The sequence below is a fragment of the Hoplias malabaricus genome, chromosome 5 (assembly GCF_029633855.1).
Source record: "Hoplias malabaricus isolate fHopMal1 chromosome 5, fHopMal1.hap1, whole genome shotgun sequence".
NCBI lineage: Eukaryota > Metazoa > Chordata > Actinopteri > Characiformes > Erythrinidae > Hoplias > Hoplias malabaricus.
Window position 1 is genome coordinate 12,689,744 of NC_089804.1, and position 20,608 is coordinate 12,710,351.

General features: G+C 38.2%; 3 protein-coding genes across 6 annotated transcripts in view; 1 reads left to right on the plus strand and 2 right to left on the minus strand.

The window, feature by feature from the left end:
- cc2d2a (coiled-coil and C2 domain containing 2A) overlaps positions 1-3,531 on the plus strand; it is a 28,852-nt gene extending 25,321 nt beyond the window's left edge. For 3 of the 4 annotated variants that reach the window (XM_066671108.1, XM_066671109.1, XM_066671112.1), the window contains 7 exons: positions 57-146; positions 238-351; positions 500-634; positions 812-934; positions 1,045-1,103; positions 1,261-1,438; positions 2,208-3,531. In XM_066671108.1, coding sequence (XP_066527205.1) covers positions 57-146; positions 238-351; positions 500-634; positions 812-934; positions 1,045-1,103; positions 1,261-1,438; positions 2,208-2,396 — 888 coding nt within the window. In that variant the 3' untranslated portion in view covers positions 2,397-3,531. The remainder of the gene's footprint in view (positions 1-56; positions 147-237; positions 352-499; positions 635-811; positions 935-1,044; positions 1,104-1,260; positions 1,439-2,207) is intronic. The other variant, XM_066671111.1, reaches the window with a different exon arrangement.
- Positions 3,532-3,687: 156 nt separating this feature from the next.
- On the minus strand, positions 3,688-5,512 carry LOC136696586 (chemokine XC receptor 1-like). The gene is made up of 2 exons (XM_066671113.1): positions 4,892-5,512; positions 3,688-4,712 (listed from the first exon to the last, which is right to left on the minus strand). The coding sequence occupies exons 1-2, from the start codon at positions 4,893-4,895 to the stop codon at positions 3,694-3,696; spliced, it is 1,023 nt and encodes a 340-aa protein (XP_066527210.1). The 5' UTR covers positions 4,896-5,512; the 3' UTR covers positions 3,688-3,693.
- A 6,822-nt stretch (positions 5,513-12,334) lies between these two features.
- On the minus strand, positions 12,335-13,736 carry LOC136697722 (chemokine XC receptor 1-like). The gene is made up of 2 exons (XM_066672948.1): positions 13,618-13,736; positions 12,335-13,402 (listed from the first exon to the last, which is right to left on the minus strand). Exons 1-2 carry the CDS (start codon positions 13,619-13,621, stop codon positions 12,375-12,377), a joined length of 1,032 nt encoding a protein of 343 aa, XP_066529045.1. The 5' UTR covers positions 13,622-13,736; the 3' UTR covers positions 12,335-12,374.
- Positions 13,737-20,608: the final 6,872 nt, after the last annotated feature.

Genomic DNA, 20,608 nt, shown 5'->3' on the forward strand with positions numbered 1-20,608 from the left:
ATTACTCCATCTAATTAATATTTGGATGCTTTTATGTAACTCTTGTGTTTTACCAGGAGCTGGTTGCTCGATACGTGTCTCTCATTCCGTTTCTACCTGACAGTGTGTCTTTTGCCGGCGTCTGTGACTTATGGAGCACTTGTGATGTGAGTGCTTTTCCTAATTGTTTCCTGTTTTTTCCTTCTTTATGGAGTTGTTCAATCTTGTCCATCTGAATATTTTTATATAATTTTGTAGCAATTCCTGACACTGTTAGCAGGTGATGAGGAAGAACATGCAGTGCTGCTCTGCAATTACTTCTTGTCCATGGGCAAAAAAGCATGGCTCATCATAGGAACTGCCATTCCTGAAGTGAGTGACGAATGAAGTGTAAATGTTTTTTTTTTTCATGAATACTGATTGCACAATTTTTACAGATGACCATAAGCAGAAATGTAACATTGTATTACAAAACCTGTTCATTTCAATATAAACATGGCTTAATTATGTCAAATTTTAGGGCCCCACAGCATATGTTCTTACGCAAGAACAGAACAGGTACCTGATTTGGAACCCCAGCTCGGGACAATACTATGGACAGTATGACACTTTTTGCCCACTACAGACTGTGGGATGCTTGGTAAATTCAGAAAATGTAAGTACATAGACATTTTACCTTTTTCCATCGACAAAGAAATGTTACCTTTCAGTGAAATAGTTTTTCTTCAGCTGTGTGGAGTGTATATATATATATTTATGTGTACAATCTAGATTAAGAGATGAGCTTAACCTGACAGTGTTTATGTACTGGTTTGTGTGTGTTCTCTTGAAGGTGTGGTTTAATATCCAGGTATACACAGCTCCAGTGAGAATGAGTTTTGATGTAAGCAAATCAAAGCTCTGGAAGCCATTCTTCTCCAGATCGTTCTCTGACCCTGGCCTCTCCAGTGTACAAGTAAGTGTGTAGAACAAAACCTGTAGCTCCACCAGTTACAAACCTTTCCTGTCATATTAATTGGTACAAATCTTTGAAGTTTATGTTTGTACCCCGTGTATATTTTGAAGCCTGAAGAGCTGGTGTATAGACGCATAGATAAGGCAGCTGCCGCCGAATTACAGGATAGGTGGGTCCACAAAGTTTTTACATGATGCCATCTTTCTACCTTTCACGTTATATTTATTTTACTAGTTTTCTTTTCACATCACTTTGTCTCTAGTCCATGTCTTTCATCATACAGTGAATAAATTAAATGCGTAGTAATCTCCAGTTCTATTTTGTAGGATAGAGAAAGTGCTGAGAGAGAAAATCATGGAGTGGCGACCACGAAACCCAACCCGCTGGAACCGGTATTGCACGTCCACTTTACGGCAATTCCTACCAAATCTAGAACAGAGCAGAGGTCGTGAGGTTGCTGAAGAACATCGCCTTCAGCTGCAGAGTCTCCTGGGAAACTACAGGGTGAGTCTGAAGAACTGATGTAATAAAATTGATAAAATTCATTCATTCATTATCTGTAAGTATCCAGTTCAGAGTCGCGGTGGGTCCAGAGCCTACCTGGAGTCTTTGGGCGCTAGGCAGGAATACACCCTGGAGGGGGCGCCAGTCCTTCACAGGGCAACACACACACTCACACATTCACACCTACGGACACTTTTGAGTCGCCAGTCCACCTACCAACGTGTGGGTTTTTTATTTTGTTTTTGTTATTTTTTTTTTAAATAAAATTAATTTAAAAAAAACTGAGCTAAGTGGCGGCATGGTGGTGCAGCAGGTAGTGTCACAGTCACACAGCTCCAGGGACCTGGAGGTTGTGGGTTCGATTCCTGCTCCAGGTGACTGTCTGTGAGGAGTTGGTGTGTTCTCCCCGTGTCTGTGTGGGTTTCCTCCGAGTGCTCCGGTTTCCTCCCACAGTCCAAAAACACACGTTGGTAGGTGGGTTGGTGACTCAAAAGTGTCCATAGGTGTGTGTGTGTGTGTGTGTGTGTGTGTGTGTTGCCCTGTGAAGGACTGGCGCCCCCTCCAGGGTGTATTCCCGCCTTGTGCCCAATGATTCCAGGTAGGCTCTGGACCCACCGCGACCCTGAACTGGATAAGTGGTTACAGATAATGAATGAATGATTGAGCTAAATAAAAGTAAATACTGGTAGCCCTTCCCCCTCACTACTACATTTTCTATATTATTTATGATGATTGATTGTCATTGGAATTTTCTTATTTGTGTTGTCAGATATCTGGGTTTCCTTTGCACCTTCCTTTCTCTGAGCTCAGACCAATCATAGAAGCAGTGTACAGCACCGGTGTTCATAACGTGGAGGCTCCCAACGTGGAGTTTGCATTGGCTGTGTATGTGCACCCATACCCTAGTAATGTGCTTTCTGTCTGGATCTATATCGCCTCACTAATCCGCACACGCTAGGTTTCAGCCTCAGAATTATTTATGAATGTAACTGCTTTTAGAAGAATGTATGTATAAATTCTTCAATCTCTTTTTAATTTGTGTTTAAATGTAAATGTGTTTTAAAAAATTATTTGCTCAATTTTTAAAACCAATAGTTTTTCACTTATTTAAAAACAACTTTAGAAGCATTTGTGACAAAGTGTTGTTTTAAATTGCACTCTAAAGCAATATAAGCAGTGTAAAAGATGCTTCATTTTGTATCTTCAGTTTTCATGATGAACTTAAAAGCATGAAAGTTTGGTTTTAACTGAAATGTGAAATTTTGCCTGTTTGGGTCATGTGTGGGTTTTTTTTTTTCTTCTTCTTCATGTTTCCACATTGTGCTTCATTCCCACATCAAACAAAACACTGCACTTTGTTTTCCATCTACGTAATGTTTTTACAGTAACTGTATGATATATGAAAGGTCTCACAAACACAGACCCTAAAATAGTGAACATAGAATAGTGAGGTTTCCACAAAAACTGTTTTAGGTACATCACAAAATGTTGCTGTAAATAGCCTTTATTGTAGAAATACAGTGGCAAAGACTTTGGTGCAGTAATTGACGATTTAATGGGGCATAAGTACCAAAAGAAATTATAATAAAAAAGAAGACCCTAACAAACTCCATCAATCACATACATTTGTATAATTAAGTCAAATATATTGTGATGCATCCGAAAAATCTGAAAACAATGAGGGCTGTGTTTACAGTAGCTGTATCCGTATATGTCATATATTTAAGAGAGTATCTGCAGAAGAGCAACATTTACAGCTAATCAGCCAAAATCTACCAGTGTCGCAGTCACACAGCTCCAGGGGCCAGGAGGTTGTGGGTTCAATTCCCGCTCCAGGTGACTGTCTGTGAGGAGTTGGTGTTTTCTCCCCGTGTCCGCGTGGGTTTCCTCCGGGTGCTCCGGTTTCCTCCCACGGTCCAAAAACACACGTTGGTAGGTGGATTGGCGACTCAAATGTGAATGTGTGTGTGTGTGTGTCTGTGTTGCCCTGTGAAGGACTGGCGCCCCCTCCAGGGTGTATTCCCGCCTTGCGCCCAATGATTCCAGGTAGGCTCTGGACCCCCCGCGACCCTCTTACATTTTGGTAGTAGTGTGTGTGTGCTGATTGCTTAAATTCTGCAATGTCAGTTTTAGTGAGTAAAGTTGCTCAGAACAAATGTACACAGTATTTACAACTATACAATATTAACATAGTCCTCAGTGTCTAATCAGGGTCTGACAGTTGTGTAACTACCTCCAGAGTTGTTTCATGGTCCCTAAATTGAGCCCTGAGAACCCGGAATTTGTGGTGGCTTGGTTTGTTCCTTGAAGCTTTGTTCACGAAAAAAAATCTGTAGAAATGTCTTCACATGATTTCTGAATTTTGCACCAACAAAAACATAAAACACTGGGTTAAGACAGCAGTGGGAGAAAGCGAGAAGTTTGAAGACATAAAGTGCATAATCAAGATGAACACTGACATTACAATCTGTAAAAGTCTGTATCCCATAATAAACTAATGACTGCAGAAATATGACAATGTTATAAGGAGCCCAACCAACAAAGAACACAGCCACAATGCAGAAGATGAGCTTTATAGTCCTGTGTTTCTTCTTTGTTCGGGACTTGAGGACAGTCTGAACTATTCGTATGTAGCAAAAAGCCATGACCAAAACTGCAACCACAAAAAAACAGTTTTGTTCTAATGTAACAGCAATGACGGTTGTTGTGCTGTTAATCTCACAGTGAAGACTGTTGGGGTCGTCTGGGTCAGACATGACAGAGCTTTGCACTGAGGCTGGTATTGCTGCTGCGGCACTCACCACCCAAGCCAAGATGGGAACAACTGCAAACTTCTGTCCTGTCTCCCAGTCCGACAGAGGGTAGACCACCGCTACATAGCGCTGAATAGTCAACAACATCAGGAAAACACTGCTACTGTAAAATCCAGCAAAGAAAACAAAGTGGACACCTTTGCACACTGCGTCTCCAAATGTCCAGCCCCAGATGAAGTAACAGGCCCAAAATGGAAGTCCAAGAGTGAACATCAGGTCAGACACAGCCAAGTTGAGGATGAAGAGGTTGGTCAATGATTTCAGAGACTCGTAGAGGGCAAGGATCACCAGAACCATTACGTTACCAATGAGACTGAGAATGATCACAATGGTAAAGAATATGGGAATCGCAAAAGATCCAACCCTTGCTACATATTCCTTGCGACATATTTCATCAGTTTCATTATCATAATAATAATCATACATCTGTAAACTTGTATTTTCTACATCTGTACTGTTTTCTGAAAAGCAAAAGACAAAAACATATCAGTACTTTGTGAACATGAACAAAGGAATGTATTTTTTGTGCAAGAAGGTCATAAATACAGTGAATTTACATAGTGAATTTAAAGTCCAGTCATTTGACTCATTACTGGCTTTAAACTCAGAGTTTGACTCAAGTTAGAAAGGTAGAACTTACCCATTTCGTTTGTGCCCAGTTATTTCTCCAAATTTACTCTTTCCTAAGTGAAGACCTGAAAAAATACATGTGGTTTCTTTAGGCTTGAAATGAAACTTTTATTATTTTAGAATTTAAATTCAAGGTATTTAAGCAGTAATAGTTTTCATGTGAACTGAGATGTACAATTCAGGAGCAAGACGTTCTTAAACTTATGAAAGTTACCCTCCTCCCAAACTGTCTCTATTCCTCATTCTAAAATAGTATTGTTTTTTTTTTTTTTTTTTTTTTTACATTTTTAGAAGTACATGATTTATTTATTTATTTATTTTTTGTCTCTCAGTGACTGCAAGCTGATGCATAGTTTGAACTCCTGCCCGTTTACCCTTGGTCAGCAAGTGTAATTGCTGTATTTAATATGCAGTATTTTATAAGCTCTGTTCCATACAGACAGTACAGCTCATAGACATACTTTATTTAATACCACTATCTATTGAGATTTCATCTCAGACATGTCTTGCATGTACACATCACCACACGACCCATGCGTTAAAGCTCTGGCATTCTTTTTTTTTTTAAATGGAAGTGTCACTTGCAAAATGTAGTCATGTTGATTACCGACCAAACAGTGTAGTACTCACAAGCAGTTGTAACTGAACAGTATAAAGTGTTTACAGGCAATGAATAAATGAATTTGCACCAATCAACCATAACTTTATGACCACTTCCTTATTTCTACACTCACAATCTATTCTCGGAGTTCCACTGACCACACAGGAGCACTTAGTAGTTTTATAATTACAGACTAAAATCTGTTTAAAAATTATGATTTTAAACACTGACCAATTATTGTCAACTCTGTTAGACAAACACCTACTCTGTTGGTCCATCTTTTAGATGCAAAGTCAGTAGCTCATCTGTTGCTGCGCAGTTTGTGTTGGACTTTCTCTTTCACAACGACACTGTCGGCTGGATATTTTTAGTTGGTGGACTATTCTCAGTCCAGGAGTGACACTGATGTGTTCAAAAACTCCAGCAGCACTGCTGTGTCTGATCTACTTCTACCAGTACAACACACTAACACACCAGCACCACATCAGTGTCACTGCAGCGCTGAGTATGATCCACCTCCAAAATCATACCATTTCTGTTGTGGTTTTCTGTGGGTTCTGGTGAAAAGGGGCAACCAATGGACTCCAGTCTGTAACTGTAGAATTACGGAGCTGAAAGAATGGACAGTGAGAGTGGTAACAAGGAGGTATCATAATGTTCTGCGTATGTATAGTTTTTTTCTAGACACTCTAAGGTATTATCATCCTTTGGAACATTAGAGGGACCCTAAAGCGGCTACAGGAAATGAATTAATATTGTTAGCTACGTTAATGAGTTATGTAAAGAGGTTTATTTACATTGTGGATTGACAGATTTAAATCTATTTTAGTCCAAAAAAATAGCACGGCATGAAAAAAATGTAAAACAAAACTCTTTAAAAAAATGACAATTTTGTTACTTTACATTGATAATACAATTACTTAGTAAAACAAATTTATTTTTTTCAGTTTAAATATTTATATTGTTAATAGTTTTTAAAAATATATACTTATTTAAATGCACTTTTTGAAGAATGTGTAACAAACGTATTTGAAGTTGCACTGTAAATCAATATAAGCATAGTGTAAAAGATGCTTCATTTTGTATCTTCAGTTGTTTTCATGATGAACTTGAAAACATGAATCTTTGGTCTTAACTTAAACATGACATTTTGCTGGGTTACATGTGTGTTTTTGTGCATGTTTCCACACAGTATGCTTTATTCCCACATCAAACTAAACACTGCACTGTTTTCAGTCTATATTGTGTTTTTACAGTAACTGTATGACATATGAAACCTCTCAAAAACAGGTAATATTTTCCTTGTTATGGAAACATCCACTATATTTTATTGTTAGTTGTGTTGTAAGACAATATGTTAGCCACAGTTTAACACACCAGATGTGTACATAGATGTGATTTTTTTAAGGGTGGTTTTCTTCTGAAAATAACAGATGATATAGAAAATTTTATCATAAGTGAGCTGTATAATGGAGTTTCCACAAAAACAATTCCATTTCTTTTCCAAGTAACTGAAAGGTTAATTGCTATTGATAACAATTAAATAGAAATTAAGAGTGAATACATAGAAATATATATATATCTTATTGATCATCCCTCAAAGGGCACTATCTTTGTAATACCTTTTTTAATAACACATAATAATTACAGCAATGTGCCAAGAGTTTCAACAGCTGGTCCAAAGCCTTGGAATTTCTTTAATGCTTTGTGTGTTCTGATTGCTTATAATCAGCATTGTCAGTCTTACTGAGTAAAGATACCGCCATAGTTGTTTCATGGTCCCTAAATTGAGCCCTGAGAACCCGGTATTTGTGGTGGCTTGGTTTGTTCACGAAAAAAAATCTGTAGAAATGTCTTCACATGATTTCTGAATTTTACACCAACAAAAACATAAAACACTGGGTTAAGACAGCAGTGGAAGAAAGCCACAATGCAGAAGATGAGCTTTATAGTCCTGTGTTTCTTCTTTGTTCGGGACTTGAGGACAGTCTGAACTATTCGTATGTAGCAAAAAGCCATGACCAAAACTGCAACCACAAAAAAACAGTTTTGTTCAAATGTAATAACAATGACGGTCGTTGTGCTGTTAAACTCAAAGTGAAGACTGTTGCTGTCATCTGGGTCAGACATGACAGAGCTTTGCACTGAGGCTGGTATTGCTGCTGCAGCACTCACCACCCAAGCCAAGATGGGAGCAACTGCTACCTTTTGACCTGTCTCCCAGTCCGACAGAGGGTAGACCACTGCTACATAGCGCTGAATAGTCAACAACATCAGGAAAACACTGCTACTGTAAAATCCAGTAAAGAAAACAAAGTTGACACCTTTGCACACTTTTTTGTCTCTCAGTGACTGCAAGATGATGCATAGTTTGAACTCCTGCCCGTTTACCCTTGGTCAGCAAGTGTAATTGCTGTATTTAATATGCAGTATTTTATAAGCTCTATTCCATACAGACAGTACAGCTCATAGACATACTTTATTTAATACCACTATCTATTGAGATTTCACCTCAAACATGTCTTACATGTACACATCACCACACGACCCATGCATTAAAGCTCTGGCATTCTTTGTTTATTTATTTTTATTTTTTTTTTTAAGTTAAAGTGTCTTTAAAGTGTCACTTGCAATATGTAGTCATGTTGATTACTGACCAAACAGTACATTACACACAAGCAGTTGTAACTGAACAGGAGGAGTGGTTACAGGCAATGAAATCAACCATAACTTTATCACCACTTCCTTATTTCTACACTCACAATCTATTCTCTGAGTTCCACTGACCACACAGGAGCACTTAGTAGTTTTATAATTACAGACTAAAGTCTGTTTAAAAATTGTGTTTTTAAACACTGACCAATTATTGTCAACTCTGTTAGACAAACACTTACTCTGTTGGTCCATCTTGTAGATGCAAAATCAGTAGCTCATCTGTTGCTTCACAGTTTGTGTTGGACTTTCTCTAGCCCTTCATCAGTGGACACAACGACACTGTCGGCTGGATATTTTTAGTTGGTGGACTATTCTCAGTCCAGCATTGACACTGATGGGTTCAAAAACTCCAGCAGCACTGCTGTGTCTGATCCACTTATACCAGTACAACACACACTAACACATCACCACCACATCAGTGTCACTGCAACCCCAAGTATGGTCCACCACCAGAATCATACCATTTCTGTTGTGGTTTTCTGTGGGTTCTGGTGAAAAGGGGCAAACAATGGACTCCAGTCTGTAACTGTAGAATTACAGAACTGAAAGAATGGGCAGTGAGGGTGGTAACAAGGAGGTATCATAATGTTCTGTGTATGTATAGTTTTTTTCTAGACACTCTAAGGTATTATCATCCTTTGGAACATTAGAGGGTCTCCCTAACCACCACCAATCTGCAGCATCTTGGATGATGTGATAGCAGTCAGCCTGCAACTGACCACATCAGGTGTGTGTTAGAGAGGTGACAGCACAAGACTAGGAAAACAAACTGGACATGGCACCAATGCATCTTTGGGCATCACACACATTACACACAACAAACTTTATTTACAAAGCATTAAAACCCCTCTCAAAACTTTATGTAGACTGCCGTTTGATACCCAGCATGGATAGTGTGTAATCAGGGAACTGTAGTGTTGCCCCAGATATAGCTTTGTCTGTTGTGGAGTAAGTGAGAAACGTTAGGATGTACTTTTGGGAATGTGGAACAGTACTCTGTTTGGGTGTCTGAGGGCATGCAGCCACAGAAAACTCGGTGAAATCTATTAAACAGCTTATGGAAATATGCAAAAATAATATACAGATCTTATGCCAACATTAGTTTAAAGGCTGGTCAAACACACACAGACAACCAAGTGATAGATTTAGGTTTAATAACACTTCTAAGTCAAAATGTGGTCAGTGATTAATGCTGGGTTTTATGGTGACTTTTAAAGTGACAAATGTAGACATTATCAAACCATCCCAAGCTCCTGATGGAATGAAGAGCTGGCGTTGCCGTTCAGGTCTGAGTTTAGAAACTTCCTATTACTCTAAAAGCTTTTATAAGTCATCAGTACATGTTTATTATTTTTCCAGGGATATATTACTGCAAACAAAGCAAATATATATCATTTAGAAACTGCTGATACATCTCTGCTCATTAATGTTCATAGTTTGTTCTGTGACTCTCAGGATGAAAGAGAAAGCAGTGTCCACACTCGCATTGAGAGACACTGGCTGGGTTCATTCAAGATTCCATTCAGCACAATTTATATGCAGTCACGTGTATATTGTAGCATGAGTCATATTATGTAAAATAAAAACTGAGGAGTAAAGAGAATTCAGCTCCATTGCTCAATACTAGATTTTCAAATGTAGCCCAAAGTTCAAAAGTGTGCAGAGTAAACCCAGTGTTAGACAAAACTGAAGCCCAGTACATGAAACAACTGTTCTGTGATTTAAGAATGTTGATCCTTTAATAGTCTCTAAAATTAGTGTAGTTTTTTTCTAGTATTTATTTACCAGGGGTCTACAGGTAGTGTCACTGATGCACGGTTCCAGTGTCCTGAGGTTGTGGGTTCCATCCCTGCCCTGATTCACTGTCTGTGAGCAATTTGATGAACTCTCCCTTTGTCTGCATGGGTTTCCTCTGGACACTTTGGTTTCCTCCCACAGTGCAAAATTGCAGGCTGGTAGGGAGATCAGTTGGAAAATGCCCATCGGTGAGAGTGTGTTAGTGTCTATGTGAGTGTGTGATGATCAGGCAGGATGAAATGGGAAAAATAATTTTGACACTTATCTGTCACTTATCTAATCTTCTTCATGCATTTGTTCTCCATTCAAATATGCATTCATTCTCCATTCATCTGACAGCGCAGCCCCTATATTGCAGTAGATTAGATGGGTGTTACCATCTAAGGGAATTCTCCCCTCCCATATGTTTAAGTTGGTTGAGCCCACAAGTTGTGTTTTCTGGAGCAGTGAAATTAAATATAGCAGCAGAATAGCACAAAGCATCAGTCTGTGGTGATGGAGGGCAGGTGGAGCCGAAAAGCCAGGATAAAAAAAAGGAAATGCATTGGAAGAAGATGCTGCCAAATGTGCAAAATTAACAAATATGTTTTCCAGAGGACAGACAACAGATGCAGCCGATAAAGAGAGATAAGGAAATAAATTATTATTATTATTATTATTATTATTATTATTATTATTAATATTAATAATAAAAATAGGGACCTCTCTGGGTGACGCTCTGTGAGGAGTTTGGTGTGTTCACCCTGTGTCTGCATGGGTTTCCTCCGGGTGACTGTGAGGAGTTTGGTGTGTTCTCCCCGTGTCTGCGTGGGTTTCCTCTGGGTGCTCCGGTTTCCTCCCACAATCCAAAGACACACGTTGGTAGGTGAATTGGTGCCTTAAAAGTGTCCGTAGGTGGAGTGCATGAGTGACTGTGTGTGTGTTGCCCCGTGAAGGACTGGCGCCCCCTCCAGGGTGTATTCCTACATTGCGCCCAATGATTCCAGATAGGCTCCGGACCCACCACGACCCTGAACTCGATAAGCGCTTACAGATAATGAATGAATGAATCTCATATTTTCTCCCAAAAAACACCCCACTCCCTAAATAGTGAATTATAAACATTTATACAACTATTATTACTACACTACTACATTTGTACCATGATACATTTGTACACGCAACCCTGAACTGGATAAGCTTGGTGGGTTTCGGACCCACAGTGACCCTGAAACGGCTACAGGAAATGAATTAATGTTGTTAGCTACGTTAATGAGTTATGTAAAGAGGTTTATTTACATTGTGGATTGACAGATTTAAATCTACTATTTTAGTCCAAAAAAATAGCACGGCATGAAAAAAATGTAAAACAAAACTCTTTAAAAAAATGACAATTTTGTTACTTTACATTGATAATACAATTACTTAGTAAAACAAATTAATTTTTTTCAGTTTAAATATTTATATTGTCAATAGTTTTTTAAAATATATACTTATTTAAATGCAGTTTTTGAAGAATATGTGACAAACGTATTTGACGTATTGTAAATCAATATAAGCATAGTGTAAAAGATGCTTCATTTTGTATCTTCAGTTGTTTTCATGATGAACTTGAAAACATGAATCTTAGGTTTTAAATTAAACATGACATTTTGCCTGTTTATTTGGGTCATGTGTGTTTTTGTGCATGTTTCCACACTGTATGCTTTATTCCCACATCAAACAAAACACTGCACTGTTTTCCGTCTACATTGTGTTTTTACAGTAAATGTATGACATATGAAACCTCTCAAAAACAGTTAATATTTTCCTTGTTATGAAACATCCACTATATTTTATTGTTAGTTGTGTTGTAAGACAAAATGTTAGCCACAGTTTAACACACCATATGTGTACATAGATGTGATTTTTTTAAAGGGTGGTTTTCTTCTGAAAATAACAGATAATATAGAAAATTTTATCGTTTTATATATATAGAATATATATATATATATAAAAATATATATATATAGAAATATATATATAGAAATATATATATATAGAAATTTTTATACGTTTTTATTTTTCATTATAAGTTTTAATAATTACGTTTTTTTTTTTTCAGGAAACTGAAAGATTATTTGCTATTGATAACAATTATATATATATATATATATATATATATATATATATATATATATATATATATATATATATATATATATATATATATCTTATTGAACATACCTCAAAGAGCACTATCGTCCATCTTTGTAATACCTTTTTTAATACCACATAATAATTACAGCGATGCACCAACAGCTGGTCCAAAGCCTTGGAATTTCTTTAATGCTCTGTGTGTTCTGATTGCTTATAGTCGGCATTGTCAGTCTTACTGAGTAAAGATACCTCCATAGTTCTTTCATGGTCCATACATTGAGTCCTGAGAACCCAGAATTTGTGGCCATTTGGTGGGGTCCTTGAAACTTTTTTTGCAAAAAAAAATTTGTAAAAATGTCTTCACATGATTTCTGAATTTTACACCAACAAAAACATAAAACACTGGGTTAAGACAGCAGTGGGAGAAAGCGAGAAGTTTGAAGACATAAAGTGCATAATCAAGATGATCACTGACTTTACAATCTGTAAAAGTCTGTATCCCATAATAAACTAATGACTGTAGAAATATGACAATGTTATAAGGAGCCCAACCAACAAAGAACACAGCCACAATGCAGAAGATGAGCTTTATAGTCCTGTGTTTCTTTTTTGTTCGGGACTTGAGGACAGTCTGAACTATTCGTATGTAGCAAAAAGCCATGACCAAAACTGCAGCCATAAAAAAACAGTTTTGTTCTAATGTAACAGCAATGACGGTCGTTGTGCTGTTAATCTTACAGTGAAGATTGTTGGGGTCGTCTGGGTCAGACATGACAGAGCTTTGCACTGAGGCTGGTATTGCTGCTGCAGCACTCACCACCCAAACCAAGATGGGAACAACTGCAAACTTCTGTCCTGTCTCCCAGTCCGACAGAGGGTAGACCACTGCTACATAGCGCTGAATAGTCAACAACATCAGGAAAACGCTGCTACTGTAAAATCCAGTAAAAAAGACCAAGTTGACAACTTTGCACACTGCGTCTCCAAATATCCAGCCCCAGGTGTAGTAACAGGCCCAAAATGGAAGTCCAAGAGTGAACATCAGGTCAGACACAGCCAAGTTGAGGATGAAGAGGTTGGTCAATGATTTCAGGGACTCGTAGAGGGCAAGGATCACCAGAACCATTACGTTACCAATGAGACTGAGAATGATCACGATGGTAAAGAATATGGGAATTGCAATAGATCCAACTCTTGCTACAGTTTCCTTGTGACATATTTCATCAGTTTCATCCTCATCATAAGTATCATACATCGGTACATGTTTATTTTCTGCATCTGTACTGTGTTCTGGAAAGCAAAGAAAAAACAGATTAGTACTGAATCTCGTCTCAATACAGTTCTTCAATTAACAACACATGAAGTAAGGAAGTTATTTCTGTGTGAGAAGGTCTTCATTACAGCAATTCAGTGAATTTATAAAGTCCAGTGATTTGAATCATTACTGACTTTAAATCTAAGATAAATCAAAAGCTATGATTCAGAGTTAAAAAGGCAGAACTTACCCATATCTTTTGTGCCCAAATAATTCTATAAAATGATTTTCTCCAAAGTGAAAACCAGAAAAAATTAATGTGGTTTCTTTAGGTTTAAACCAAACTTTTATCTTTTTAAAATGTCAAGATATTAGAACAGTTTGAGCTTTCGTTTGAACTTAGGGGAACAATTCAGGAGAGGGTGGTTCTTACAGTCAAACTACTCCCCACTCTCTCTATTCCTCATTAACAGAAACTGAAAGCTTTTTTATTTTTTTAGTGAGCAGTAGTTATACATTTTCAGAATTACATGAATGATTTGTCTCTCAGTGACTGCAGGACTGGATGCGCCCTTTACCCTATTTACCCTCAGTGTATTTAGGTGTTGTCTTGGTTAGTGAGTGTAATTGCTGTGTTTTATGTGGCAGTTCCACAACTCTGTTCTATCCTGACAGTACAGGTGGATAGGCTTTATTCAATATCATTGTCACAAACAAAACACTAAAGCTCTGACATTCTTTTTAACAAAGTATCACTTGCATAATGTGGTCATGTTGATTACAGCCAAACAACATAGTACTCACAGACAGTTTTAATGGAAAAGGAGAAAGTGATTACTGGCAACGAATGAATGAATTTACACCGAGCAACCGTAACATTATGACCACTGTCTTGTTTCTACACTCACTGACCAATCTCTGAATTCCACTGACCTTACAGGAGGCCGTTATATTTTTATAATTAAAGACTACAGTCCATTGGTTGCTATGTATTTTATTTCCTCCATTTCACCCTATTCTTCCATGGTCAGGACAGAACCACTGCAGAGAAGGTATGATTTTAGTTGGTGGATTATTCTCAGTGCTGTAGATAATAATGTGGTGGTGTGTTAATGTTTGTTGTGCTGGTACATGTGGATCAGACACATCAATGCTGCTTACATTACCATGTACTCTCACTGTCCACTCTGTTACAAACACCTACCGTGATGGTCAAACTTGTAAATGTAAAGTCAGAGACAGTAGCTCATCTATTGCCATACAGTTTGTGTTGGTCTTTCTCTAGCCCTTTTTCAGTGGACAGAGGATGCTGTTGGCTGGATTTTTTTGGTAAATGTCTATAGTCCGATGGGCACAGTTCAGTGAGTTGCGAGTTCTATCCTGGTTGAAAGTATATAAATAAAGTCCAAGCCACTTGAAGAAATAAAACTTGTTCTGTATTGTGTCTTGTTTGAGAGCAATTGAGCATTAATCAGAATCAGTTTCACCACATTGCAATAGTCCTTCTCCAGCAGAGATATACAGGTTGGTAACGTTAGATTGATAGCGGATATTCGGGTTTCGCCCCTCTTCTTGCTCCATTATTTCCATTTCACTGAGTACATGATGTATATTGTACAAATGATATAATATTATGTCCACAAAAATGTTTCACAAAAACAACCAACCTATATAAACAGAGGAGCTTTGGACTGAAGTGAGAAGATATTGGCTAACTTCTCAGCAAACTGTCCATTGGGGCTTGTTAAGATGCTGTTCTTTTCATTGTAATAAACCTAATAATTTTGTAACGAAAAGATGGTGTCAGTGTAGCTGTCTTTTTCAGTGTCTTCTTCACAATACTGAAATTAACTACAAGAATTTGGCGACGAGGATGGGATTCGAGTTGTGGCCTTCATCATCTGGCAGCTCCTTCATACAGACTACCGCTTAAAGCCGGCAAATAAAGGTGAGCTTTTCACAAATTTGAGTGCTGGTTGTACGCTTGAGCTGTTTGACAGTTGGGCTGCACCATATTAGACTCATTAGTGTATGCAGTTTTGTGTTGATGGTGCTGGGAGAGTTTTCTTTTTATTAAGAAATTAAAATAATGTAAAGATAGAATAAAGGTAATAGTAAAAGTGTAAAAAAGGAAAGGAAAATTTGAAGTATAAGTGTAGAATAGCTTAATTACTAACAATAAAGTGAGCTAACAAATGACATGTGGATTTTAGTAAATAGGGCCCTCTTGACATGAATTTTTAGTCACAATGTGAAAGTAAGCTTTGAGTTATTGTGAAATTGGAATATATTAAAAATAGTTAGAATCCCTGGGGCCCAGTGGCATTTGGTTAAAATTTATGTAAGGTTAAAGTTAAGGAATAGAAGAGAAATGAGAAAATTAAAAGTGAAGAAATAGAAGAATAAAGGAAAAAAGGAAATAATGATTTAAAAGGAAAATGAATAAAGGAAAATGGAAAATAATGAGTTAAAAGGAAAAGGAATAAAAGAAAAAGAGAAAATAGTGTAGGTAGCCGCTGTTGGATGAAGCCCTCTTTTATAGAGGCGGGATTAGCCGGGCCTAAATCCTGAAAAATCATTAGATGATTTTTGAGGTCAGTTCACAGGAACTGCAGGAGTAAACTAAGGTTTAATTTGGGGTGCCCACTCAAAACACTGTTGACAAACACTGTTTGATGCTGCCTCTCTTTGAATTATTACCCCTCATCAGGTAGCATAAATTACAATAGGAAATAAGGAGCGGCAGTGAAATGAAAAGCATGCTATAGTGGTGTTATTAAGTCGACTTTGGGTCAACTGTTGTGTGTAGGTTGTTTTGTTGTATTGTTAGATATTCAAGCTTGGCTTGTGATTTGGAGTGTTAGGAGGTTCTGTGAGCGTCCTTGTGTGTGTGAGAGAGTGTGTAAGTGGAGCTGGTCTCACTTGCCCCTCTCTGGTGTTTGTTTGTTTTTGTCCATAAGAAGTGAGAGCTGAAATGTGAGGGGAATGGCCATCCTCCTCCTTCTGTTTGACCTGTTCAGATTGAGAGTGTGTGGGACAAAGTCTCAATAAAAAAGAGTGAAGGCAGGAGGTGATTATGAATAAGAGATTAGTCTCTTAGAGAGAATTAGAGAGTCTTTTCAAGACTTTTCTAAATGGTACAAACTGGATTCCAAAAAAGTTGGGACACTAAACAAATTGTGAATAAAAACTGAATACAATGATGTGGAGATGGCAAATGTCAATATTTTATATGTAATAGAACATAGATGACAGATCAAAAGTTTAATCTGAGTAAATGTAACATTTTAAAGGAAAAAATATGTTCATTCAAAATTTCACAGTATCAACAAATCCCCAAAAAGTTGGGAAAAAGTAGCAATAAGTGGCTGGAAAAAGGAAATTGAGGATATAACGAACAGCTGGAAGACCAATTAACACTAATTAGGTTAATTGACAACATGATTGGGTATAAAAAAAGCTTCTCAGAGTGTCAGTGTCTCTCTGAAGCCAAGATGGTAAGAGGATCACCAATTCCACCATTGTTGTGCATAAAGATGGTGTTACCCAGCGTAAAATAGCGAAGATTCATAAGTCAATCATCATCAACCGTGCATAACATCATCAAAAGATTCAGAGAATCTGGAACAATTGCTGTGCGTAAGGGTCAAGGCCGTAAAACTCTACTGGATGCTCGTGATTTCCGGGCCCTTAAACGTCACTGCACCTCAAACAGGAATGCCACTGTCAAGGAAATAACAGAATGGGCTCAGGAATACTTCCAGAAATCATTGTCAGTGAACACAATCCACCGTGCCATCTGCCGTCTACAGTGCAAAGAGGAAGCCATTTCTAAGCAAGCTCCACAAGCTCAGATGTTTGCACTGGGTCAGGAGTCTTTTAAAATGGAGTGTGGCAAAATGGAAGACTGTTCTGTGGTCAGATGAGTCACGATTTTAAGTTCTTTATGGAACACTGGGACACCATGTCATCCGGACCAGAGAGAACAAGGATAACCCAAGTTGTTATCAACGCTCCGTTCAGAAGCCTGCATCACTGATGGTATGGGGTTGCATGAGTGCTTGTGGCATGGGCAGCTTGCATGTCTGGAAAGGCACCATTAATGCAGAGAACTATGTTCAGGTTCTAGAACAACATATGCTCCCATCTAGACATCATCTCTTTCAGGGAAGACCCTGCATTTTTCAACAAGATAATGCCAGACCACATTCTGCAGCAATCACAACATCATGGCTACGTAGGAGAAGGATCCAGGTACTGAAATGTGTAGTGTATGTTGTGTATACACTGTAATATATATATCAATATATATATATATATATATATATATATATATATATATATATATATATTGTGTTTGTAGCGTTTGACCTTATTCAAACTCTTCTGATTACTGACGTTTTGACTAATGATAATAATTGTTATGATTAACTTAAATGACAAAAACATTAACAAGTAGTTAGAGAGTGAATACTGTCATCGCTACGTGAGTTCTTTAGGATTTTTTGAACAGACTCCACGCACTGTTATTTCAAATAATGGAAATATATTTTTTTAAAAGGAAAAAAGAATATTTACTTAACATAGCATAATCTCAAAATCTCATGGCATCAATGCAGGTGAAGCCGATTCGAATTTAAAGATAAGCTAGGCGATATGACTTGTGACTAATGTGTTGCTAACTGAGATTTAATTAACGTATAAATTTATCAAGAGACTTAATTCAATTTTCAGCTCTCGAAGTGCGTAGTTTTAGCTTACTTTTCATCAATCTCAACCACTCGACGGGTACAGAGGCTCTTTGAGGTTATGGAAGAGAGGAGTCCCGCTTAGTTTCCGCAGTTCTTCCGTGGAAGTTTTCAGGCTGGGTCAGTGTGGATTTAGTCACCCACGAGTCAAGCCGCCTCAGGCATACTCAGAGTGTGGTGACGTAGACGAAAGGATTCCCTCTGGCTCATTGTCCTGAGTGGGAGGTTCCAATCATATGGAAGCTTTGGACGAGAAGTTTCGCTGGTTCTTGCAGTCTCCAGAACTGAAAATCGAGTCAATAGGCTTATACTTATTTTACAATTTTCTTCTATCTCGGCGGTGTTTCTTACTCTGGCCACGAATAAGTTTCACCTGCTTTGATCAGTCGTGAGATTAAACTTAGATTGGGCGATAAAACATAAACACGATTACAAAAAGATTACTTAGAGTTACTCGACGTTACGTTGTAGTTTCTGTATCACACTGCTAACTGGCACAAGGCGTCCCTTGGAGCTGAGTGCGGTCCTTCTTAGAGTCTTTGAGTCGTTCCGTCGGCGTCAGGAAGAATGAAGAGCGTCGCACTTGAAGAGTGAGCGCAACGTGAGGAGGTCGCTGGAGAGTGCAGAAGAGCTCTGAGAAGAGCGGAAGCTAGAAGAGCAAGAAGAGGAAGCGAGAGAGCGCGACGTGAGCCGTGCAACTCTCTTTTCAAAGGTGGCGCGGTCATGCCCAATTGGGAGGTATCCTTCCTTTGATTGGATCCTGGGTCTGAGGCTCACGTGACTTGTTTCACGTTTCAGAAAGAGAGAAAAGATTCATGTATACACAAAAATTACTTATACATATTTGTGGTATAGCACAATGAGTGTCCTGGGTTATTAATATCAAACATCTATGTATATATATCTTGGGTATTTTACGATTACATCCCACTACAATATTATGTTAGAGGTTAGATACTAATTCGTTTTCCTAATCAGAGACAGAAACTTTGCTTCATGATTGAAACAGTAATACACATCACTTCATTAGTTGGTAGACGTTCATTTGAGGACAACAAAGAGTGACATTCATACATATTGCATAAACATATTTATTAAAATTCGATTAAGTCCTTTATGTATTTAGACGGCCGCAGGGCGAAACGTGATTTCGCAAACGTCCACTTGGGGTCGCTGTTGGTCCATGTTGTTCGTCCTGTGCGGATGGGTTAACAGGAGTTCAGGGCGAGGTCAATCCTGTTAGCCATCTGTTGATCTTGCATACGATAAGGTTTGCCATCTTGACGATGCTCGTCATAAAACTGGATTGTTAATCCTAGTCTTCACCACTTTGTTTGATTTTCTTTTTGCCTAAAAGCATCATAAACTAGGTGTGTTATCTTTAGAGGAGGGGGTCATAGCCAGGCGTCCTTTGATGCAGACCTTAGGTGTGTGTGTGTGTGTGGGGAGGGGAGCAGAGTCTGTACGCACACACACAATTCTGTGGAATATTCTGTTCCAAAAAATCCTTAGTCTTTCATTTAGAACTTTTCATTTCTTTATTCGATCCATACTCCACTACAAATGGCCAGCCTGCAGTCCAGATCTTTCACCTATAGAGAACATTTGGCACATCATATAGAGGAAGGTGCGACAGTTAGAGGCCTGTATTAGACACGAATGGGAGAGCATTCCTATTTCTAAACTTGAGAAACTGGTCTCCTCTGTCCCCAGACATCTGTTGAGTGTTGTAAGAAGAAGGGGGGATGCCACACAGTGGTAAAAAATCGTTCATTTTATTAAGAGTTATAAATGTGAGTTGTATTCAACTATGAGCCTAAGCTGGTCTGGGGTTTATTGTTGAGATTCTTTGCTACTTTGAGGTGTGTTCAACTGGAAAATAAATAGGTGATTGTTGTGTTGCAATCAAATGCAATGACAGTTCAGAAAGCACAGGACCAAGAAACCCTCAGAAAACTGAATCAAGTATAACTGGTGGACGAGAAAAGAAAAAAGAAAAGAAAATGAAAAGAAAAGAAAAGAAAAGAAACAGGCTGTAGTTATACAAAGTCAGCCTTCAACTCAGCTGGTACCACAATCTCAGCTGAATCAGACACAACCTCAAGTAAACCAGTCCACATCAGAGGTGCCAGTTACATTCTGGCCACAGCCAGTTTTTGGTCCGATGCAGACTTGGAGAGGAAGAGGTCGAGGAAATTTAGGTAGAGGAAGACCTGGAAGATTTAACTTGAACTTTCAGCAGTCCCCTGAAGTGTGCTATAATTGTGGACAGTTTGGTCACTTTGCACGTAAGTGCTTCAGACCTGTTGGGTCCTTTGAATCTGGATGACCAAGGATTAGTTCACATAGCAAGGGGGGAAATTAACAAAATTACAAAGAGCTTAAAGGATTTAAGCATCAAATTCACATAAAAAAATTGAGTATGTCATTAGCAAGTGCACAATTTGCCTAGAAATTAATATTCAGAGGGCCTATGTATAAAGTAGTTTTGGA